Here is a 20,015-nt window from a genome sequence, read left to right on the forward strand (position 1 = left end):
GGGGGAGACCCCCCCTGTGGGGAGGGAGGGGGTGCTGTGAGGGGAGACCCCTCCTGTGGGTAACGAGGGGAGCTGTGAGGGGAGGCTCGGTGCCAGCTCTGCAGTGTGCACAAGAGCACAGTGAGAAGCACTGTGGAAGCACTAGAGCAGCCTGCTGCCGTCCTCTCACTGCTGCAACCAGAGGCTAAACTAGTTGCGCCGGCACAGCACACCGAGGTTACCAGCCCCATGACCAGGTGCGGAGCCTGAGACTAAAGGTTGAGCATATGAGCCCTGTTCACAGTTGCCCAACTCTCAAACCAGGTGCTAAAGCAGGGTAGAATCCAATGTGTAGTTTCTGGCACTTTTTCTGACACATATAGTCTGCTCTTCTAACAGGATTACTGCCACTTTCAGTGGATCGGAAAGGCTGAGAGCACCAAAGAAACACAAACTGATTGCTTGACCTTTCAAAACTTTAGGCCTGAGTAGTAAGGAAGAGGTTGCTATTTTAGGTAGTGTGTGATTCAGGTGGAATCAAGGCTAGATATGACAGTGTTTACTTTCGTGGTTGTGCCTTGTATCTTTTCATCTTGCTATGAAGCTTTCCATTATTCTGCATAACAAATCAGTGTATCCCGAAGCGAATTGATTCAGCGTAAATCTTAGTGATTGTTTTGTGTAACTGTGCTTGTTTTTTATTTTAATTTACATTAAATGCTTTGCCCTTCTTTCCCTTGTCCAAAGCCTCCAGTGTTATCTTGATAAGCGCAGAATTTAGTGAGGCAACTGTTGGAGGGTTGGCTTTCGTTTTTGGAGCTGTTCTTCATTTGCACCTGCCACACGCTTTAAGGTATCAGCATTACCTATGGCGAAGGCTGGCAGGAGGTGCACTTACTTGTATTATGGTGCTGACTCTTGTTTTTGTTCATACTGAGAGCTCACAGAGCTCTTCTTTCTGCCGCTTTTGCTTGCGTGGTTCCCAACGTTTTTTCTTCGCTATTGCATTTACTTCTCATCCTATTGCTTCTGCCTCAAATGAAGATTACTAGCATTTGCTGTGCCTGCCTTTCTCCTGTGGACTGTGTACATGTCCAAAATGTATAGCCTGAGTGCTCGTCATTCTCAGTATTAGGTGGAGCACATCATCCCTGAATTTAAAGGCCTTATGTCCCCATTCTTTCCATGTAAATGCTAACAGGACAGGCTTTTTGTTGAGATGAGTGTGTCTGCTTAATTGGCTTCTCTGTCTTTGCATTTCGTGCATGGTTTAGGTAACCTTGGATGAGCTGCTTCCACTGGCTCTCAGAAATGCACTTTGAGATGTTATTTTGGGCATATAATTGTTCCGAGATACTTGCTTGGTCAGTGGCTGTTTCTCTGCAAATCAGTACAAATTGTTGTTAGTCATCCAGTACTAGGAGCTTTCTGAGCACACAACGTCTGCCTTCTCTCCGTCTTTCTCCTTCTCTGATGGAAGAATACTTTGACATAGGGTACTGTGAGGACTGAGACCTCATGTGCAATATATTTCAAGGTCCTTAGTGCTATGAATGATGAAGAGGTGATGCTCTGTTGTTCATGGCTGATTTAGGGATTGTAGACACTCTGGGCCATGGGAAATACTGTGCTGCTGGGCAGGTTTTTTGGAACACACTCACATGGTCATACTAGAACTGGTTCGTACTTGTACTAGAGACGTTGGTTTTGTTCTTTCCCTTTGTTTTCTTCTCAGCTCCACATAGGTGTCTGTGCTTTGTTCATCCACCTACTGCATTTGCAAACTTCTCCTGGGCCAGAGGAGGGCAGTTTATGAACTCACAAGGAGCCAGAGTGCACACGTGTTCGCCTTTAAGTGTAAACCTTACTCTTGCGAAGGCTCCTGGCAGCAGCATAGGATGCTTCAAGCCCAGGTCAGATCGGAGCTGAGCCCAGGAGCTGTGCTTTCTAGCAGATCAGGCTTGTTAAACATTGGAACAGCGCTGGAAATGGCTGCATTTTGTCCCAGGGCCAGGCTGAACATAGGTACTAATTAAAAGCTGCTTATCAATAACTGGCAGCTTTTGAAAAGCTGCAGCTCACAAATGCTTAGGAGGCGAGCTAATAGAGACCACGCAGAATGATAGTGCTTTTCCCTCTGATTATTTCATCCTTAATTGGTGAGGTTTTTAATTATTTAATATAATTTATTCTGTTAAGTGGAACAATGAAAGTTACTCTGTGTCTAGACTCTCTAGTCTGCTGTCTTGTTCTCTTAATTAGTGATAGAGCCAAACATACTTTACTGCTGGATTCCTGATTGGTTTATAAGGGAAGGATAAAGCACTCCTGACTCACCAGTCTGGCAAGCGATACCTCTTTTTGTCTGAGCTTTTGTTTCTAGGACTGTCTTATTGATGCTCTAACTGTCAGCAAGCTCCCAGCCCAGGGGCTGGAAATAGGTCTTTGGGGATAACAGTGAAGCACAGTTACTATACAGCTAATCAGTCTATCTCAGCTCATAGCTAGTTACTTCTGGAGGGGATGACAAATCGAAGAATGTCCTGTCTGCTCTGCCTTCCCTAACTGCTGTGAAGACATCCAATTAATAGTACTTAAAAGAGGGAGCTCTGGCTGCTTGGTGTTCATGAAAAAAGTTACCCCAAAATGCTCATTTTTTTTTAAAGTATGGGTATGGTTAGAAAGTTGCTTTCCCATAGCACTATCCCTGGAAAGACTTTTACTCTCTTTTTTTTGCAGGTGGGGGTTCCAACCCATTCCAGCACCTGGAGAAGAGTGCAGTCTTGCAGGAGGTAAATCCTCAGACGATCTCCTTTGTGTACACCTTTCTGGATAGAGTCTCTCCCTCTCTTGAGTAGGTCAATGGAGAACTTCAGCAAGGAAGTGGGGGTTTGTTACCGTCCTGCTAGGTCTGAAAGAAATGGGCAACACTCCCATTAGTTCTTATTTTATTGTTGGAGGGAGGAAGGGAGAAGGTTGAAATGGTCTCTGTAACAAGTTAAAGACTGTGAACTATAAATAGTAATAAAATGAATAAAATTATCTGGGAAAGCTCACCCTAAAATAGGAAGGTTGGGAAATTGGCCTTGAACACCCCGAATGTCTTGTAGATGACAAAGATAATGAGCAGGGTGGGGGTAGTTATTGAATAGTCTATGAATTTGCTCTGAACAAGTGCCTTTCTATTCAACAGCTGGTAAACTTCTCGATCCCCAGACCCTGTTGTTTTAGCGTTATCTGTTTGCTTGCAATATTGTCAACGGTGTTGGCTCCTGTTAGCCTCGCAGAGCTTGTATGCATCTGTCAGAAGAGTAGTGTTTTAGCTAGCACACAATCCAGACTTGTTAGGGTGAAAGTGTGATGAGGATTTGGCCTTTAAACCTTAATTGCGCTTAGATTTGCGATCCCAGACTGTTAGAACCGGCTGTTTAAAAGGGTTCTGTGTTTAACAGGAATTGAGGGGAAATCTGATCCAAAGTCATTAAGAATCTTGCCTTACCTTGCTCACAATATGTTGTTTGTATCGGTGGCCAAGACCAGACAGGACAGTGTTTGCGAGGGGGTGTTGGTGTCAGCATCCTTGTCTGTGCTTTGTTTCCAGGCACGAGTGTTTAATGAGACTCCCATAAACCCAAGAAAATGTGCTCATATCCTCACCAAGATCCTGTATCTCATAAATCAGGTAAGGGAGAGAAGATTTACACCTATACAGAGACACCTGCAGCAGGCCCGAAGCTGGTTGTGATAACTGGGATTTCCTTCCTTCTTTCCAAACGTCTTCTAGGGGGAGCACCTTGGTGTCATGGAAGCTACCGAATCCTTCTTTGCTATGACCAAGCTGTTTCAGTCCAATGATGTAAGTCTGCTTGTTGTTTTCTGCTGTATTTATCTGGTGGGACAAGTTGTCAACAGTGTCTTTTTCAGCCTCAATATGTGCATTTTTATACAATCAGCTTTTCCATCCTGCCTGGAGCTGCCTGATCTGAGTGGGAAGAGTAGGATGAAAGTTTAGAAACAGAGATCTGCTTCCTAGCCCTTCCCAGACCTTGTAGCAGCTTAACTGAAGCATTCTGTGTTCTTGAGACAGAGATTCCTCCCTCTGAATTGCTGTTTAACTCTTGAGACTCTGCTCGGCATATAATCAGCTAGGATATGCTATGCTTTGTGCCCAGCATTGAAAGATCCTGCTTCCTCCTGAGAGTCAATGACTGTGTGTCCTGGAGGAGGCCAGGAATTAATACCTACCCACAGCAGTAGTACCATCACTAGTTGTCCCCCAAACCACAAGACATTAAAATCGTGAGACTAGTGTAGAAATCCCCAGGCTGAGGAACATAAATTGCCTGTTGCTTTTGAAGCAACAGGATGCCTTCAGCTAATGATTTCAAATTTTTCTCCTTGTTCATGTGAAGGACAAGTGAAAGATGAAACTGTAGATCCAGATAAATCTGGTATCTCTGTGGCTTCACCCTAAGATTGATGAATTTAGAAGAGGAAGAGATGTTTTGTTAATCAATACGGGTTTTGTACATCTTTTACACTCAGGCACTGGGGCTCTCTGAAGGTATCAGGTTCTTGATCTTCACAGTAAAATCATGGAAGCAGGGAAAAATGAGATCTCTTCCTATTTTGGATCCTGTCAGCTGATGTCTGTCTTCCCTCTTTCCTTGTCAGCCAACTCTTCGCAGGATGTGTTATCTGACTATCAAAGAGATGTCTTCTATTGCAGAAGATGTAATCATTGTTACTAGCAGGTCAGTCACTTCACTTTCCTTACTGTTAAATTCACATGTCCTCCAGTAGTGCCTGTCCAACTTCTTAGAGATAACTGTAGTCTCTAAACAGGGTGAGGGTAGGGAATGCTCTTGATGAGGGAAAATTTTTCCTTTAAAAGAGGCCATTAAAATACAGACACTGAACTCCTAGTGATGTATGTGGATTGTGCTGTGTCCCCATATCCTGTGTCCATGGGTGTTTGGATTGTCTCTTTTGGTTATACATGATATGGCAGCACTGCTGTTTTTCCCCCTTTCGCAAAAGGCTGTTTCATTAATTCCTACTTTCCTGTCTGAATGACTTGAAGCTTTTTGAAGATGTCTGGCATAAATCCCAAGGCCAGGTAGACAAGGATTTACTGCTCCTATAGCAGCACAGGATGCAACTTCACCAGGGAACAAAATTCCCTCTCTGAGTCATTCCTGAATTGCTTATCATCCCACTGAAAGGCCGGTGCGGTGTGGGGAGGCAGGAGCCTGAGGGTATAGGGTCTGCTGAGGGCCGAGGCCATGCAGCAGGCAGAAGCCAGTCCCAAGTGCTGTGATGTGATGAACTCCCGTCCCCTCATAGATGGTCTCGCACTGACCAGGACCCTGGGGGAAGGGCAGGAATGTGCGTTCAGTAAGGAAGGCAAATGCCTCAAGGGTATGTGTGTGTGCACCAGCCTCGCCTGGTGATCAGGAGCCCATACGGCCTGCTGATGGGCTTGGAACCCGAGTACTGATCTCTTCCTCCTGCCTTCCTACCCTGGTGGGACTTGCCAGAGACCTGCAGTTGCCTGCTTGGCATTCAGCAGTGATGCTGGCTGCCTGCTGCTCTGTGTGCGCCTGAGAGCTGCTGGCTCACAAGTGCAGTGTTGAGAGTTTCCTGTTTTTAACCAGCTTAACCAAAGACATGACTGGGAAGGATGACAATTACCGAGGTCCTGCTGTGAGAGCGCTCTGTCAAATTACTGATGTAAGTCCTACTTTTCCCTTGGGGCAGCCGTAGGCCCTTCACCTTTCCCTGCTTCACCCCATCCCACCTTCCACTGTGCTTTTCATGCCTTTGCATCTCCCTTTTCACACTCCTAATGGCTTTTCCGTATCAGCTGTTGTCTCCCTCTCCCTGCAGAGTACCATGTTGCAGGCAATTGAGCGCTACATGAAGCAGGCAATTGTTGACAAAGTGCCAAGTGTATCCAGCTCTGCTCTGGTGTCCTCCTTGGTATGTATGCCCTGCAGGGCAGGCCTGAGGGACAGTCAAGCTGGGAAGCAGTCATCTGTGGTGGGACTGGACATCTTGGGAGTTTTAGGGTTTTGTTGTTGCTGTTCCCCTCTTTGTGAACTGGCGCTGATTTTGTGTGAGATCATCGACCTCTTGAGGCCGCAGCTGTCATGGCCGGGTCTCTGCATGCTGATCCCCTGCTCTTCTATAAGTTGCTGCCGCCAGTACGTTCATGGGGAAGGCTCGTTGCTTCTTAGTATGAGCTGTGATTCCCAAAGCTTCCTCCGTCCTTCTCTCACGAGTTGTCTATGGCTTTGTCTCCCCCCAGCACCTGCTGAAGACCAGTTATGATGTGGTAAAACGCTGGGTGAACGAGGCTCAGGAGGCAGCTTCCAGTGACAATATCATGGTGCAGGTAGGAAACCCACCACCAACACAGGGAATAGCAAGCAGCAGCTGGGGGTGGAGCAAACTGCTAGAGTTCAACAAGGCACCTCTGGGCAACTGAGGGGATAAAAGTGGAAAGAACACACTGTGGGTTTGTGACGATCTCTTTCCCTGCAAAGTATCATGCTCTGGGCTTGCTCTACCATGTGCGGAAGAATGACCGCCTGGCAGTCAACAAGATGCTCAGCAAGTTCACGCGCCATGGCCTCAAGTCACCATTTGCCTACTGCATGATGATTCGAGTAGCCAGCAAGCTGCTGGAGGAAGAGGCTGGCAGGTGAGGGGCCTCCTTTGCCCTGCTGGAAGAATTTCCTCAGGTCCTGCTTCGATCTCCTCTTGCAGGCTCTTGCCATCTCATGGAGGCAATTATTTCTGTCTTTGAAGAGCAGCATGCAGCTTCTACCCTCATATTGTTGGGTAAAAGGCAGCAGAGAAAATACAGGATGCTTTCATGGTTGTTACAAGATGGCTTCTGTGAGTGTTGTCTGTGTGCTTGAACATCGAATACTTTCTTGTTTCTTTGGACTGTTTTGTATAGCTATTCTTTATTCAGATATTCTGCTTTATTTTCTCTGTCTTCTGTAATTATTTGGCTACCATGTATGCAGTGTGGCTTCCTGGTGGATAAGATTTTTGATGTGTACAGTCAGCTCTTGGTGTGTGAGGGCTGAGGGAGATTCCCTTTAGCCTGTGAAGCAGAGGGTGTCTTCTCAGAAGGCAGCCTGACTTCCAGCCCAAGCGTGCTGGAAGTACAGTATAATGTACAGCATAATGACCACTGCAAAATCTGGGGACAGTGGATTTAAGGCTGTTTTTACCTATCCACAGGCTATGGGACCTGCCCATTTCAGCTGCACCTTTGTTTTAATTCATTCTTCTGTGTTTTGTTTTTTGTTTTGTGGTTTTTTTTTTTTGTCCTTTAGCCGTGATAGCCCCCTGTTCGATTTCATTGAGAGCTGCCTAAGAAACAAGCATGAGATGGTGGTCTACGAAGCTGCATCTGCCATTGTTAACCTGCCCAACTGCACTGCCAAAGAGCTGGCTCCGGCTGTCTCGGGTAAATGTGGCGCTCACGGCAATGGCAAGGCGATTATGGGCCTGCAGGGCTGACACCTGCTGATTACCCCAAAAAACAAGGACCTTGTGTAGTTTCAGACTTGTAATGCTGCTGTACCCTTTGTTGCTTTATGCTGCTGCTGAGACCCTGTAGTGTGTGTGAATAGCTTTGGTCCTGTAAAGGTATTTGCCTGGTGTGTTCAGATGAAGTTACTGGAGGGGTCTTTTTTTTTTCTGTGAAACAGGGCTGAATTCTAACTAATAAATCTCCCTGCTTTAGAATGAGTGTAACTGTGCAAGAAGCCAAGGTGTTGGGGTCCTGTCTTCCCAGCTCAGTCCAGTCCAAAGGCTCTCCCGAGCTGGGACTGTTGGCAGGTAGGGAGGCTGTGTGCCACCTTTCTGCATAGCGAGGGTGCCCTTCATGGGCCAGGCCTGGGAAAGGAGCAGGGTTTGCATAGAAATGGAGAACAGCAGTTCAGATTGACTTAATAGGAAAGATGACAAGGTGATGAAATTGGCTTCCAAAAAGAGCCAAGGACAGCAGCACTGTAGAAAAAGAGAGAGGTGGGTAAGAGCTCATTGTCAGCAGGGATGTGTGGCAAAGGAGACAACAGGGACAGAGGGAGGAAGCTGGTAAATTCACAGTTCCTTCTTAAGCATGCTTCTAGTTATCTTGTGCTTGCAGCTGTCTCTTCACTGAAGCTCTTGCTTTAGGTATGAAATGCTTCTCAATAATAGATTGCCTAAATGTCTGCCTTTGTTGGTTTTCCCACCTTGCAGTTTTGCAGCTGTTCTGCAGCTCCCCGAAAGCAGCACTAAGATATGCAGCTGTCCGTACCCTCAACAAGGTAGGAGCCGGTCTCTTGGGAGCTGTAATAGTTTCTCATGTGCAGGGAGGTGCAGACTTCAGAAGAGAAAGGAGGCCAGATTATGTGATGATTTTGTGTGAATAACCTGTACCCTCTGCTACAGCCTTACGTTTCATTGCTTTCTGAGTGGATTAAAATCTCAAAGAACACTTTATAGAAGGGAAAAAAAAAAAGCAATCATTTTCACAGGTCTCTATAGGAGTGTCACTGGTCTTATGTGTTACTGCTTTCCCTTCTCAGCTTGCCATGCTGAAGGAGCTCCTTGTAAAACCGGAAGCAGCTCCTTGATCCTGCTTCTTGCCTCTTCTGTGGCAGTCTTTGCTCCAGCTTTTCCTTTGACCTTGTAAACTCTAAAAAAAGAAAAATACAGAACGGCAGTGTCTGGTAACTGCTGTGATTCCACCCACAAAGCTGTTCTGCACAACTAGGCTCGCTGAATTTTTGTTGGGAGTTCATAACTTTCTTTTCTTAATATATAGAGGAGAATAAGAAAGTTAAAAATAGTAAAAGATCGTTTACTACTGCTTCTCTTCCAGCAAGAGATGCAGTTCTGCAGGAAGAAAGAGCTTGTTACTTTAACCTCAGATTAGTCGTTTGTCCAAGATGACCCTCATGTAAGGTCTGTAGCCTTTCTTTTTACAGGAAGGATTGAAACTTTATGGAGACTTGGTGGGTTTTGCCAGTTGGGCCTTTTGCATCTATTGAGTGATTTCCTGTCTTCCTTCTCTGCTTTAGGTGGCCATGAAGCACCCATCTGCTGTGACTGCCTGTAATCTAGACCTGGAGAACCTTGTGACAGACTCCAACCGCAGCATAGCCACCCTGGCCATCACCACGCTGCTGAAAACCGGCAGTGAGAGCAGCATTGACCGGCTCATGAAGCAGATCTCCTCTTTCATGTCAGAAATCTCAGATGAGTTCAAAGTAAGGAAGTGGGAGGAGGAGGGACATGCAGGTTCTTGAAGAAACCCCTTGGTCTTTGTCTGTGTTTGTGTGTGCACTCTGAAACCTGCATGGAGCTGCTTTCAGGAGCTGGACTGCAGAGTATTTGCAGGGAAAAGAAAGAATCTGAGGCTGTCTGCGTCAGCCATGCCTCGGTCGTACAGCACCCAGCTCCAAAGTCACGTGTTCTCTTCTAGGGAGATGCCCTTTGAGAATTAAATCTCTTTTTCTTCTTTCCAGGGGGTGTGGGCTTTTGCTAGGGGCTGGCCAGTGCATAAAGATCAATCTCCTCTAGTTCCTAGGATTGTACCTCTTGGAACTGTGTTTGTTAGATAAGTAAAGACAAAACCGTAGTTTCCAGGCTAGGGACCAGCACAAAATTGACACAATTCAACTATTTATTCCTGCCTGGTGACAGAATCCTTTTTCACTTGTCCCCTGTTTCCTCCAGGTTGTAGTGGTGCAGGCTATCAATGCACTGTGTCAGAAGTACCCTCGCAAACATGCCGTCCTCATGAACTTTCTCTTCACTATGCTTCGGGAAGAGGTAAGTTTGCAGGACAACTACTTTGTGTTCCTTTTTTGTGTGCATGAACTGCGGGAATGCACAGTGGCCCCTGTGAGAGTCAAGCTTTTACTGATAATGCTGTGCAGTAAGAGTCTCTCTCTAAAAGGCTTGCAGTCTAACTGGCAGAAATGGCCAGCTGTGCACAATAGTTATACAGATACTGCCAGGCATATTTTTAATGTGGTTTTCATTCTTTGATTTTTTTTCTGGGGGTTTATTAACTCTCAAAGCAAATGCAGGCACCAGCAGATCTGTTGGCAGTCCATGTGTGTTTCACATTTGAACCAGCTTTCTTTTATACTTTGACAGCAAATTCCAAGAAGTTTTGTCTTGTACACAAAGATTTGATAACAACCTATTTATTGATGACACGGGACCACTTTTGTTCTGTTCTCTGTGCTGTGGCAGTGAAGGGATCACGAGTACCTATAACCATTCTCTGCATTCAGTCAGACATAAATTGCAGAAAGACAGCTTTACAGAGGTTTGCTGAGGCCATTTCTAAATGAGCTAACATGCCTGCAACACAACTGGCACCACTGCTTGCTCTGACATCACTTTTGCAAATTAGAGCCTCTCATTTGGGAACAAACCAGAGCATCTCGTTTTGCTCCTGTAAGAAATGGACCATTCCCCTTTCCCAGATTTTCTGTGGGTGGATGGCGTCATTTTGAATGTGGTTTTGTAGTTCAAACCATTCTGTTTTAAAGCTTATTTTAATCCAAAGTAGCTCCAGAAAGATCCCCCAAATGCCTGGCACTGTGCATGTAAATGGCAGAGGATAGCGTGCAGTTTAATCCCCTGGTGTGTATTGAGGACACTAGTAAATAATGTCTGAAGATAATCAAGCATTAATGGCATGTCAGGTTATGGGGTGTGCCTGGGGAGGTATTGATTGTCTGTCTTCCCACACTAATGGGGCTATTTGCTGGGTCCTGCTGTGGTAGATATGATCTTTAATATGTTTGTCTTTTGATTCATCCTCAGATGTCTGGTGCTAAAGGGGAGAAGGTTGTGGTTTTTTCCCCTCCCATATGGTGGTTTTTATGCACTAATTCTAGCAGCAGAGGATTTTGAAGGAGATGTAAACCCTTCAGGCAGATGGATGCTTTTACCCTCTTTAGGACTTGGGTTTTTCTTCACTGCAGCCATTCTGAAGGGAGCTGGCAAGAGAGCTTGAATATTAGCTGGCCCTCTGGGTGTAAAGAGGGTCAAAAGTCGGGGCAGCATTACTGCCCTTCTCCTTTCAAACACAGGTTAAAAGCACTGAGTGTGAGTGACCTTTTGGAAAGAAAATATTTCCTGTCTGGCTAGTTCAGAGTCTCTAAAATACTTGGAGATTTCCAGCTGAGCAGTTCCCTTTTGCTCCTTAGGGTGGCTTTGAATACAAGCGAGCCATTGTGGACTGCATCATCAGCATCATTGAGGAAAACTCGGAGAGCAAAGAGACAGGCCTATCTCACCTCTGCGAATTCATTGAGGACTGCGAGTTCACTGTGCTGGCCACTCGTATCCTCCACCTCTTGGGGCAGGAAGGGCCCAAAACCAACAACCCCTCCAAATACATTCGTTTCATCTACAACAGGGTTGTCCTGGAGCATGAAGAAGTTCGGGCAGGTAAGAGACAGACCTGGAAAGCTGTCTGCCCTATGACCTCTGATTTTGAGGATTGTGATTTGCTCTGGTCCTGAGCGGATCTTCTTACACAGCAAAGATCCTGCAGTAGTGTTGTTGGAAGAGGTGGCCTGCAGCTGAGAAATGGGGAGGGAGGTGCAGTGACTCTGAAAGTAGACAGAGGAGATCTGCAGGCAGTTTGCTGTAATACGTCTGCCTCTTTCTAGTCACAGTAATTCTTTACTAGTGCTAGCATCTCTGATGTGGTATTTCTTTGCTTTCTAATTCTGTTTTCATGACTTGTGCTACAGGTGCTGTAAGTGCCCTGGCCAAGTTTGGAGCCCAGAATGAGGAGATGTTACCTAGTATCTTGGTGTTACTGAAAAGGTGAGTTGTACCTCAGAGTTTCTTAACATCCTGGATGAAAAACCCTGTTCACTTGAGAGCTTGTTAGCCTCCACATGCACGTCTAGTCTCTTCTAGCTGTGGATCTGAGAAGGTGCAGTGGGTACCTGGGATCCTGTCATGGGATCACCACTGCATTCAGCACCGCAAGGTGGACAGAAGCCAAGTGTGGCGAATGATTGCTTTTGTAATACAATTATTAGTAGATTGCTGGTTGTCTCCTATGGCATGTTCTTTCTGGCCCTGTAAGGTGGCTTCATTACCTGAATTCATTTGTATGGACTCTTCTGCCTTGCACTGAAGAAAGTTTTCTGCTTTCCTCTCAGATGTGTGATGGATGATGACAATGAAGTGAGAGACAGAGCCACCTTCTACCTGAATGTTCTGGAACAGAAGCAGAAAGCCCTTAATGCTGGCTACATCCTGAATGGTAATGCTGGAAGTCCTCAAAACAAGTCTGCACCTCTTTCCTGGTTTAACAAGTGACAAAAAGCTGGCATTATCTGTGGTTTCAGTGACCTGTCCCTTCTGTCCCCAGGTTTGACGGTGTCCATCCCTGGCCTGGAGAGGGCTTTGCATCAGTACACCCTGGAGCCCTCTGAGAAACCCTTTGACTTGAAATCTGTTCCTTTGGCAACAGCTCCTATCATCGAGCAAAGAGCAGGTGAGGAACAGTCCCCTGAATGCTGGTCCAATCTGCTAGTAATTCCCTTGCAGCTCCAGCCCTCAGACAACAGATTGCATGGGGCTTGCTGGGAAATGCTGAGCTCCATTCTATTTGAATTTTGTGGGATTACATCTTCTGTAAAGACTAAGACCAGCAAATCTGGTTGCTCCCACATTAGTGTTTCGGTTTAGTCCAACTGCTAATAATAGTAATAGTTGGTAATCCTCATTGGAGCTGCTGCAGTTCCAAAGATGTTTGGAAGCTAAATACAGGTGTCTAGTCCATAGCAAGATGAGAAATGAGATCCCTTCCTTTCCTTAGTCAAATCCCTGTCCAGACATTGATCTGTTTTCCGATTTAGTTACTTCTTACTCTTTACCTTCAAATTTTGGGGTTTTTGTTTGTTTGTTTTCTTTTTCTTTTGCAGAAAATGCCCCTGTTGCTGTAGTCAAACAGCCAGAGAAGGTGGCAGCAACACGGCAAGAAATATTCCAAGGTAAACTGATGCAAGGCCTCTCCTATGCCTGTGTGTGAGAACAATATAGCCACCTCTTCCTAAGCCTGCCTTAGCCCCTCTGGCTTTTTCCCATCTCCTTTCAGAGAGTGACAAGGGTTCCCAGCTTGTTCCCCAACTGTTCACTCCAAGGGGGTGGGGGTGCCTGCAGTCCTGATCTTTCTAACTTGCAATAGATGTGGGCAAAGGATGACTCTGCCTTTAATTTTAAAAGTCCCCAGTGAATGTTTATGGATGTTTGATGGATAGTTCCTTGCTGCAGCAGCTCCTGGCAGCTTAAACAAGGGCTTTGAAACTGCTAACACCTTCCTGTGGGTTGGGGAAGGCAATGGTTTCCATGTCCTCTGTTTCAGAGCAACTGGGGGCGATCCCTGAGTTTCGGGGACTGGGCCCACTCTTCAAGTCTTCCCCAGAGCCTGTCGCCCTGACAGAGCTGGAGACAGAGTATGTGGTTCGTTGCACCAAGCACACATTTGTCAGCCACATGGTGTTTCAGGTGAGTAGCCATGGCATGTGGTGCTGAAAGATGATTGGAAAATAAGCTCTTGACCAGTTAAAACCTGGGAAGAAACAGCTCAGGGATATCTGTGTTCAAAGCACGTCACTGCAATGAGGAGTACTTAGTTTCTCATCCAGGGCAGCAGAGCCCCAGAAAAAATTAATTAGGGAGTGTGCATGTATGTGTGTGTCTGAACAATGCTTACACGAACAGTCAAAAGAAACAAGCACTAGATGGGGCTGTTCTCACTGAGCAGCTGGCAAGGGGAGCTGTGTTCTTTCCTCAGGGTACCTAAGCACGTGGCTTGGGCGTAAAAGAGTGAAGCTTACTATATCTGAGAGGCTGAAAAGGATACCCAAGAAAGGGACGTGGTGGGGGAGAGTTCTTAATCCCCTGTGTTTTGTTTTAGCCTATGTAGTAGAGGTGCTTTTTTCTGTATGGCTTGGCCTTGGCTGTACCGCCCTGCTTCTACACATGAGCTGTTAGGATTGATGTGCCAGCATCTTTGCCTGGGCCTCGGGGAGTACAAGGCACAGCAAGTCCTGCAGTAGTTTTTGTGAGCAGCAGTGTTTTGTCCTTAGCCAGCTCCTTTCTCAAAAGCTCAGAACTGCTTACACAGTCCTCGTAGGGGTTGATTTTGTTTCTGTTGTCCATCTACCAGATGCAATTGTATGACGTTAAGTGATTTGTCAATGCAGCTGGAACGAAGTCTAATCAGCAAGTTTAGACTTGCTGAAACCATCAAGCTTGCTGAAACTTGCTCAAACTATCCCTAGTTTGAGCTGTGCAAAGGACCATCTTCCAATCTGCTGCGGGGCACTGTGTCCCTGCAGCATCAAGTGAGAAGATGTAGGCAACACAGTCCTCACATTTCCATACAGTAAAGAATTAACCTGGGAATTGCCATCCAGGGAGAAAGGACAAAGTGCATTTTGAGGAAAAAGTTCCATACTAACTGGTGAACTGAAACAGGTAGAAGCTGACACATCTCTGCCCTTGCTGAATTTGTGCTCCTGCCTGGGTTGCAGAGGGCAGGGACTGGATAGATGTTTGCTGGTTCATTTTAAGTGTTGTTTCCTTAAAAAAAAAAAGTTTGCTGGAGCGCTGGAGTCCCTTGCAGGGTTTTAGTTTCTCCCCTAAAGCATTTAAATGAGTAGTTTTTAGTCACAGTTGCTCTGTGACTAAACTGGAATGCATGAGCCCTGTGACTAGCCAGCTGATAGCGAGGTGTACTGTTGAAACACAAAGAGCTAAGGGTTCACAAGTTGACACCACGCTTCCACTCTGCCTAAAGTGAGCCTGGTGTTAGATCTACAGGAGCAGCTTCAAGCTGTTGCTGCTTTCCCCTTCCCTGTTTAGTTTGACTGCACGAACACCCTGAACGATCAGATCCTGGAGAATGTCACGGTGCAGATGGAGCCAACAGAGGGGTATGAGGTCATTGGCTGTGTACCTGCCAAAACCCTGGTGTACAACCAGCCGAGTACCTGCTACACGCTGGTGGCACTATCTGAAGAGGATCCGACAGCAGGTAAACAGTTTGCCCTCTGTGTTTTCCTGACATCCTTCAAATTAAGCATACCGTATTGCTCACCCCCACACATTCTACCTTGCATTCTAGCCAGATATTTATAGCCTGTGTGTGGGTGCAGCCCTGAGTGATGCTGAGCATGACTTCTCTTTGCTGTTTGGGGGCTGTCAGGCCTCCCTTCTCGTCTCCTAGTTCCATTGTGCTATAGCATTGCCGAGCCAGGCTATGAGAGCTAGCAGATGAGCATTGAGTTCTCTGCTGAGTTATCTCCCGTGCACCCTGGCATGTCCTTTAGCCTGTCTGTTCTTTGTGTTAGTATGTGGGGAGGCTGGTACTTGTAAAGTGCTGTGAGCGCCCAGATGCTTTGAGCAGCAAAGGGGTATTTCAGACAAACCACTGGAATTTCAGGAATGTCTGTTTGAACTGAACATTCCCTCATTTGTCACTGTCCAGAATACGAACCAGGCCTTACCTCTGCTTTAGGCTCCCTGGTTGGTGTTCTGAGACTGCTCACCTGTGTGTGTTGCTGCTGTTCGCCCAGCAGTGCCCGTCTTCTTAAGGATGAATCATTGCTTCCTCTCCTGGCCTAGTGGTATTAATCAGCTGCCGTGTTGCAGTGCAAGGTGGTTTCCTTTCAGAGGCCCATGAACCGATCCCTATATAAGGATCTTACCTCTTCACAAGGTGCTGGTGGGACATGTTTAGTTAGTATTCCCAACACAACTTGAGGTTCATCAGTAATAGCACTTGATCTGAGGATTAAGGTCTTGTACAAGCATCACGAGTCTGTCTTTATCACTGTTTGCTAGCCTTAATATTACAAATAAATACCTCGTCCTTGAGAGACGAAACTGTCAGAGAGCCCTCTCTAGGTCACTGGCTAAGCCTGCACTGCTGATAGTGATGGGGAGAACCCAGCTGCCCCAAGCCTCCCAGCCCCATTTTGCAGCAGGGGAGCACGGATCTGATGGTAATGTGAGCTTTGCCTTTGCCTCCCCTGCTTCCAGTGGCCTGTACCTTCAGCTGCATGATGAAGTTCACTGTCAAGGACTGTGATCCAAACACGGGTGAGACGGATGACGAGGGTTACGAGGATGAGTATGTGGTAAGGAGCTGGGCGTGTACCTGATGATGGAAACTGCTGTCCCTTTTGAGGGTTTTTGTGATCTCTACTCAGATCCCTGCAAGCAATGATGTGACCACTGATGCTGATGTGGGCAGCATTGTGTGAAGAAGGGGTTCTTGCTGTCTTTGTGGTGTCTGTCCCAGGATGCAGACGTGGGTTTGCAGAGCTTGCTTTGTCTTGTTTGGAGTATCCTCCTGTTGCTGTCCAGGTGGACACCTGACTGTGCAGGATACCTATGTTTTGGAAGGTCGTGGTGTGTCCTCCATGTTTGGCTGACTCTGCCCTATGGGCGCCAGCAATTGCACAGTCAGGTTTGTGGAAACAGAGGGCCGTTGGACATCTTTTGTTCTCCATGATCTGCTCTCCGTGGTGTCACAGTGAATTGCCTAGTGGCTTGCCTCATACAGGGATATTGCCGTCCTTGTTCTTGCTCTGGGGAGGGTGGGGCTTTTCCCTCCCCAGCACCGAGGCTGATGAAAGCACTGATGCTGCAGAAGCACCTCTCTTCAGGCTTTGCTGTTTCCACGCAGGCTGTTTTACCACAAAGGAAGAAGCTGAACTTATGCTTGGTCAGAAACTGAGACTGGCTTGCAGATGGTGATGCTTACCCTCCAGAGGAAGGGATGTTGTGACACAACCTCAGCTTGCCCTGTTAGCCCCAGAGGCTGTTTTCTTTGCGTTGCCTGTCACTGCTGCGAATCAGATTAGAGGCACTGCTGTGCATTGAGTCACTGAGGACACAGTGTCCTCCCAGAAGCAGCGGGGAGGGTTTTTCCCAATGGAATATGCAAGGTTAACCCCTCTCTGTGCTTCCCACCAGTCACCAGGGCATTTGAGTGATATTTAAACAAACTTTTCCATGTGTTTCAGCTAGAATCAGGAGGAGATTCTTCCCTGCAGCACTTGCTGAAATGAATGCAGGCTAGTGTCCAGCCAGCTCTGGCACTGACCCCTTCAATGCATGCTCTGGAGGGACAAGCCCAGTTCTGGCTTGTACAGATGTAGTCACCGCCGCGGCTCAAAAAAAAAGCTAGCCCGGCATGCAGCATTAGGTGATAGCAGGCATCTAACAGTGTCTCACTGTACCAGCCTACAAAACGATGAGCCAGAAAGGCAAAATACAAGCTTATGTGCATGCCAGGGAAGCAAATGCTGTATCTGTGTAACACAAGCAGGCATTTCTTCGATTTTGTTTTTCCCTCTGTTTTGGGCGTTTGTCCAGTGCTTTGATCTCTGTCAGGCCAAGGGCCACGCTCAGAACGGGAACCTGCTTTGTAAACCCTGGAAATGGCATGACCAGTGGCTTTCCCAGGCCTAGCAGTTGCTCAACCAAGCAGTGTTTGCTCAAGCAAACCAGAAGGGGCAGGGTTTGCTCTGACATATCCATGAGTGGAAGTGGAGGCTGTCCCCTACATTCACCTGATCTGAGGGAATTCAGTCTAGAAGCTCATTCCAGAGAGAGCAGGGTTTAGAACAACCATGTTTCACTTGAACTTTTTCTACCACCAGTTGGAAGACCTGGAGGTAACAGTGGCTGATCACATCCAGCGCGTTCTGAAGCCAAATTTTGGAGCAGCCTGGGATGAAGTGGGTGATGAGTATGAAAAGGAAGAGACCTTTACTTTATCTGCTATTAAAACCCTTGAAGGTAAGGAGGTGTCTGAGCCCAGCAGAGTTCTTAAAGAGTTCTTAATGTTCCTTCCAGCAGGCAAGAGTCCAGAGGCAGTCCAGAGGCACAGTCTGGCTCACTTTAGATCTCTCACGGAAAGGCTAATGGGGCAAAACCCTTCACAAGCTATTTCACCACAGCTGTTAAATGCAGAACTACAGTTACTGTGATAACAAGTTAGTTCAGGTTTCAAAAAACTAAATGAGTATTCTGGGCCCTGTGGAGACCAGGCTGATTGTGGGAGGCAAGAGGACATCTTGCTTTGCTCTCGAACTCTACCCTCCCAAGCAGACAGACCATAGTTCGGCTGTGAGCTCCGACTTTACTTCTTGAGACCAGTAAGAAAAGATGCAAAGAGCAGAAGACATGAAGTTGATGGGCAGGGTCATGGTGTAAGCCCTCTTCTCTTTCATCATGTTTTAAAGAGTCCTTTTATTTTTCCTGAGAAGCCTGTAAAAACTCAGTCCTTTTAATGGCTTAGAAATGTGTCCTAGTCCTATAGCCATCTCTGTGCTTCCTTGCACAGCCCCTTGGGATTTGAAATACCCTCCCTTTTCAAATTCCTCCTGTGTCTCCTGCAAGATGTCTCCTTCCTTCTGCATCTGCCCCCAGAGAAGCAAGCAGACTGTCAGGGCTGTGCAGTAAGTGTGCAGGCAGCTGCACTCTCCTACTTCCGTTGTCTGACTCATTCACCCTCTTCTTTCTGTTGCACCTTTACTGCATCAGATAACAGAACTGCCGTGTGGCAGTGGGTTTTTTGTGCATTGCATTTGCCTCCCTGGTGGCCTCCAAAAACACGATACTGACCAATGCTATCTATGTGTCCCTCAGGACAAGGAACACGAACCTGAACACCTAGGGAGGGCTTGAGTCACCTTTAGATGCTCTTTGACTGTCCCTGTTAAGATACCTGTGAGACGGAGCCTGTTTTATTTATTTTTTCTTAACAGAGGCAGTTAGTAATATTGTGAAGTTCCTGGGGATGCAGCCCTGTGAGCGATCAGATAAAGTGCCAGATAACAAGAACTCCCACACACTGTACCTGGCAGGTAAGCTGCGGGGTGAGGTCTCTACTTGAGGAGCAGCTCTTTGGGAGGTCGCACAGAGCTGCCTGTTGAAAATCAGGGCAGGAGTTTCTGAGGGAGCGCACTGCGTTCCAGGTAGGATTTGGAGGCTTGTTCCTGGCATGGTTTCTGTCTCCACAAGTGTAGAGCAGCTGGTGTTGGGATCAGGGAAGGTGCTGTGGCAGGGGGATGTTGGGATCAGCCCCAGGCTCAGCTGGGTGGAATTTGCCGTCTTCGTGATCTGTGGCATCCTGGTTTGGAGTGAGCCTGGGGGGGAAAGTACAGCACCCTTGCCCAGCAAAGTGGGTGTGTACTGGAGGTCTTAGATGAGTGACTGGTCATCACTGAAGGAGTGCCTGGATCTCTTCTCAGTTAGAGTTTATTTTACGCTTTGCTTTCATGAGTTTTACAGTGGCAGGAGTCCCAGGTATGTTGTAATGAATGAGAAATGTGCTGCTCAGGGGTCTCTCCTGGCCCAGTGCTGGGGATTTGCCAGACTACCTGTGGGAAACCTGCCCTTGCCAAGCAGTAGTGTTCATTTTTAGGCTGGCAGGGGAGAGTGGCCTGCAATGCGCTCACTCCTTCCTCCCACTCTCCCTTCCAGGTGTGTTCCGGGGTGGCCATGACCTCCTGGTGCGGTCTCGTCTCGTCCTGACCGACACTGTGACGATGCAGGTCACTGCCCGCAGCGGAGAGGAGCTCCCCGTGGATGTGATCATGGCCTCTGTTGGATAAACTGCCTTTTCCAGGACTGTCCTGACACCGAGCCCCCGCGGGCAATGCTTCTTCCTCTGGCAGCAGAATAGGGATCACATTCACTACAGCAAGCTTTTATGTTCTCTGCAGTACAGCTGTATTTGGGGCTCTGTCTACAAAATAACGCTGTTTTTAAGGTCTGATTTTACAAAGCGCTTTGTCCCTGCGCTGGAGGGTTTCACAGCGGGTGGCCAGTTTCTGTCGTGGCGTCTGGAGGAGATGCGACACCAGACCGTGACAGCCGCCCCCTGTCCTTTTTATGTCGTTCAAATAAAACCATCTTGTAGCTTTTCCGGGCCTGTCTCACGGGGAGGGAAAGGCGTTTCC

At 47.1% G+C, this 20,015-nt stretch overlaps 1 protein-coding gene across 1 annotated transcript in view; it reads left to right on the top strand.

Moving 5' to 3' along the window:
• The window catches only part of COPG1 (coatomer protein complex, subunit gamma 1), a 20,119-nt gene extending 295 nt beyond the window's left edge, over positions 1-19,824 (top strand). Inside the window, exons 2-24 of the mRNA XM_009708492.1 lie at positions 2,719-2,771; positions 3,581-3,661; positions 3,764-3,835; positions 4,654-4,733; positions 5,637-5,712; positions 5,869-5,961; positions 6,290-6,376; positions 6,528-6,685; positions 7,332-7,465; positions 8,245-8,312; positions 9,069-9,257; positions 9,727-9,822; positions 11,217-11,460; positions 11,769-11,844; positions 12,189-12,292; positions 12,401-12,526; positions 12,957-13,025; positions 13,397-13,539; positions 14,902-15,073; positions 16,081-16,178; positions 17,709-17,847; positions 18,819-18,917; positions 19,537-19,824. Of these exons, the coding sequence (XP_009706794.1) occupies positions 2,719-2,771; positions 3,581-3,661; positions 3,764-3,835; positions 4,654-4,733; positions 5,637-5,712; positions 5,869-5,961; positions 6,290-6,376; positions 6,528-6,685; positions 7,332-7,465; positions 8,245-8,312; positions 9,069-9,257; positions 9,727-9,822; positions 11,217-11,460; positions 11,769-11,844; positions 12,189-12,292; positions 12,401-12,526; positions 12,957-13,025; positions 13,397-13,539; positions 14,902-15,073; positions 16,081-16,178; positions 17,709-17,847; positions 18,819-18,917; positions 19,537-19,667 (2,588 nt within the window). The 3' untranslated portion in view covers positions 19,668-19,824. The remainder of the gene's footprint in view (positions 1-2,718; positions 2,772-3,580; positions 3,662-3,763; positions 3,836-4,653; positions 4,734-5,636; positions 5,713-5,868; positions 5,962-6,289; positions 6,377-6,527; positions 6,686-7,331; positions 7,466-8,244; positions 8,313-9,068; positions 9,258-9,726; positions 9,823-11,216; positions 11,461-11,768; positions 11,845-12,188; positions 12,293-12,400; positions 12,527-12,956; positions 13,026-13,396; positions 13,540-14,901; positions 15,074-16,080; positions 16,179-17,708; positions 17,848-18,818; positions 18,918-19,536) is intronic.
• The last annotated feature ends 191 nt before the right edge of the window (positions 19,825-20,015 follow it).

The sequence above is a fragment of the Cariama cristata genome, unplaced genomic scaffold (genome assembly GCF_000690535.1).
Source record: "Cariama cristata isolate BGI_N322 unplaced genomic scaffold, ASM69053v1 scaffold39590, whole genome shotgun sequence".
Taxonomy (NCBI): Eukaryota; Metazoa; Chordata; class Aves; order Cariamiformes; family Cariamidae; genus Cariama; species Cariama cristata.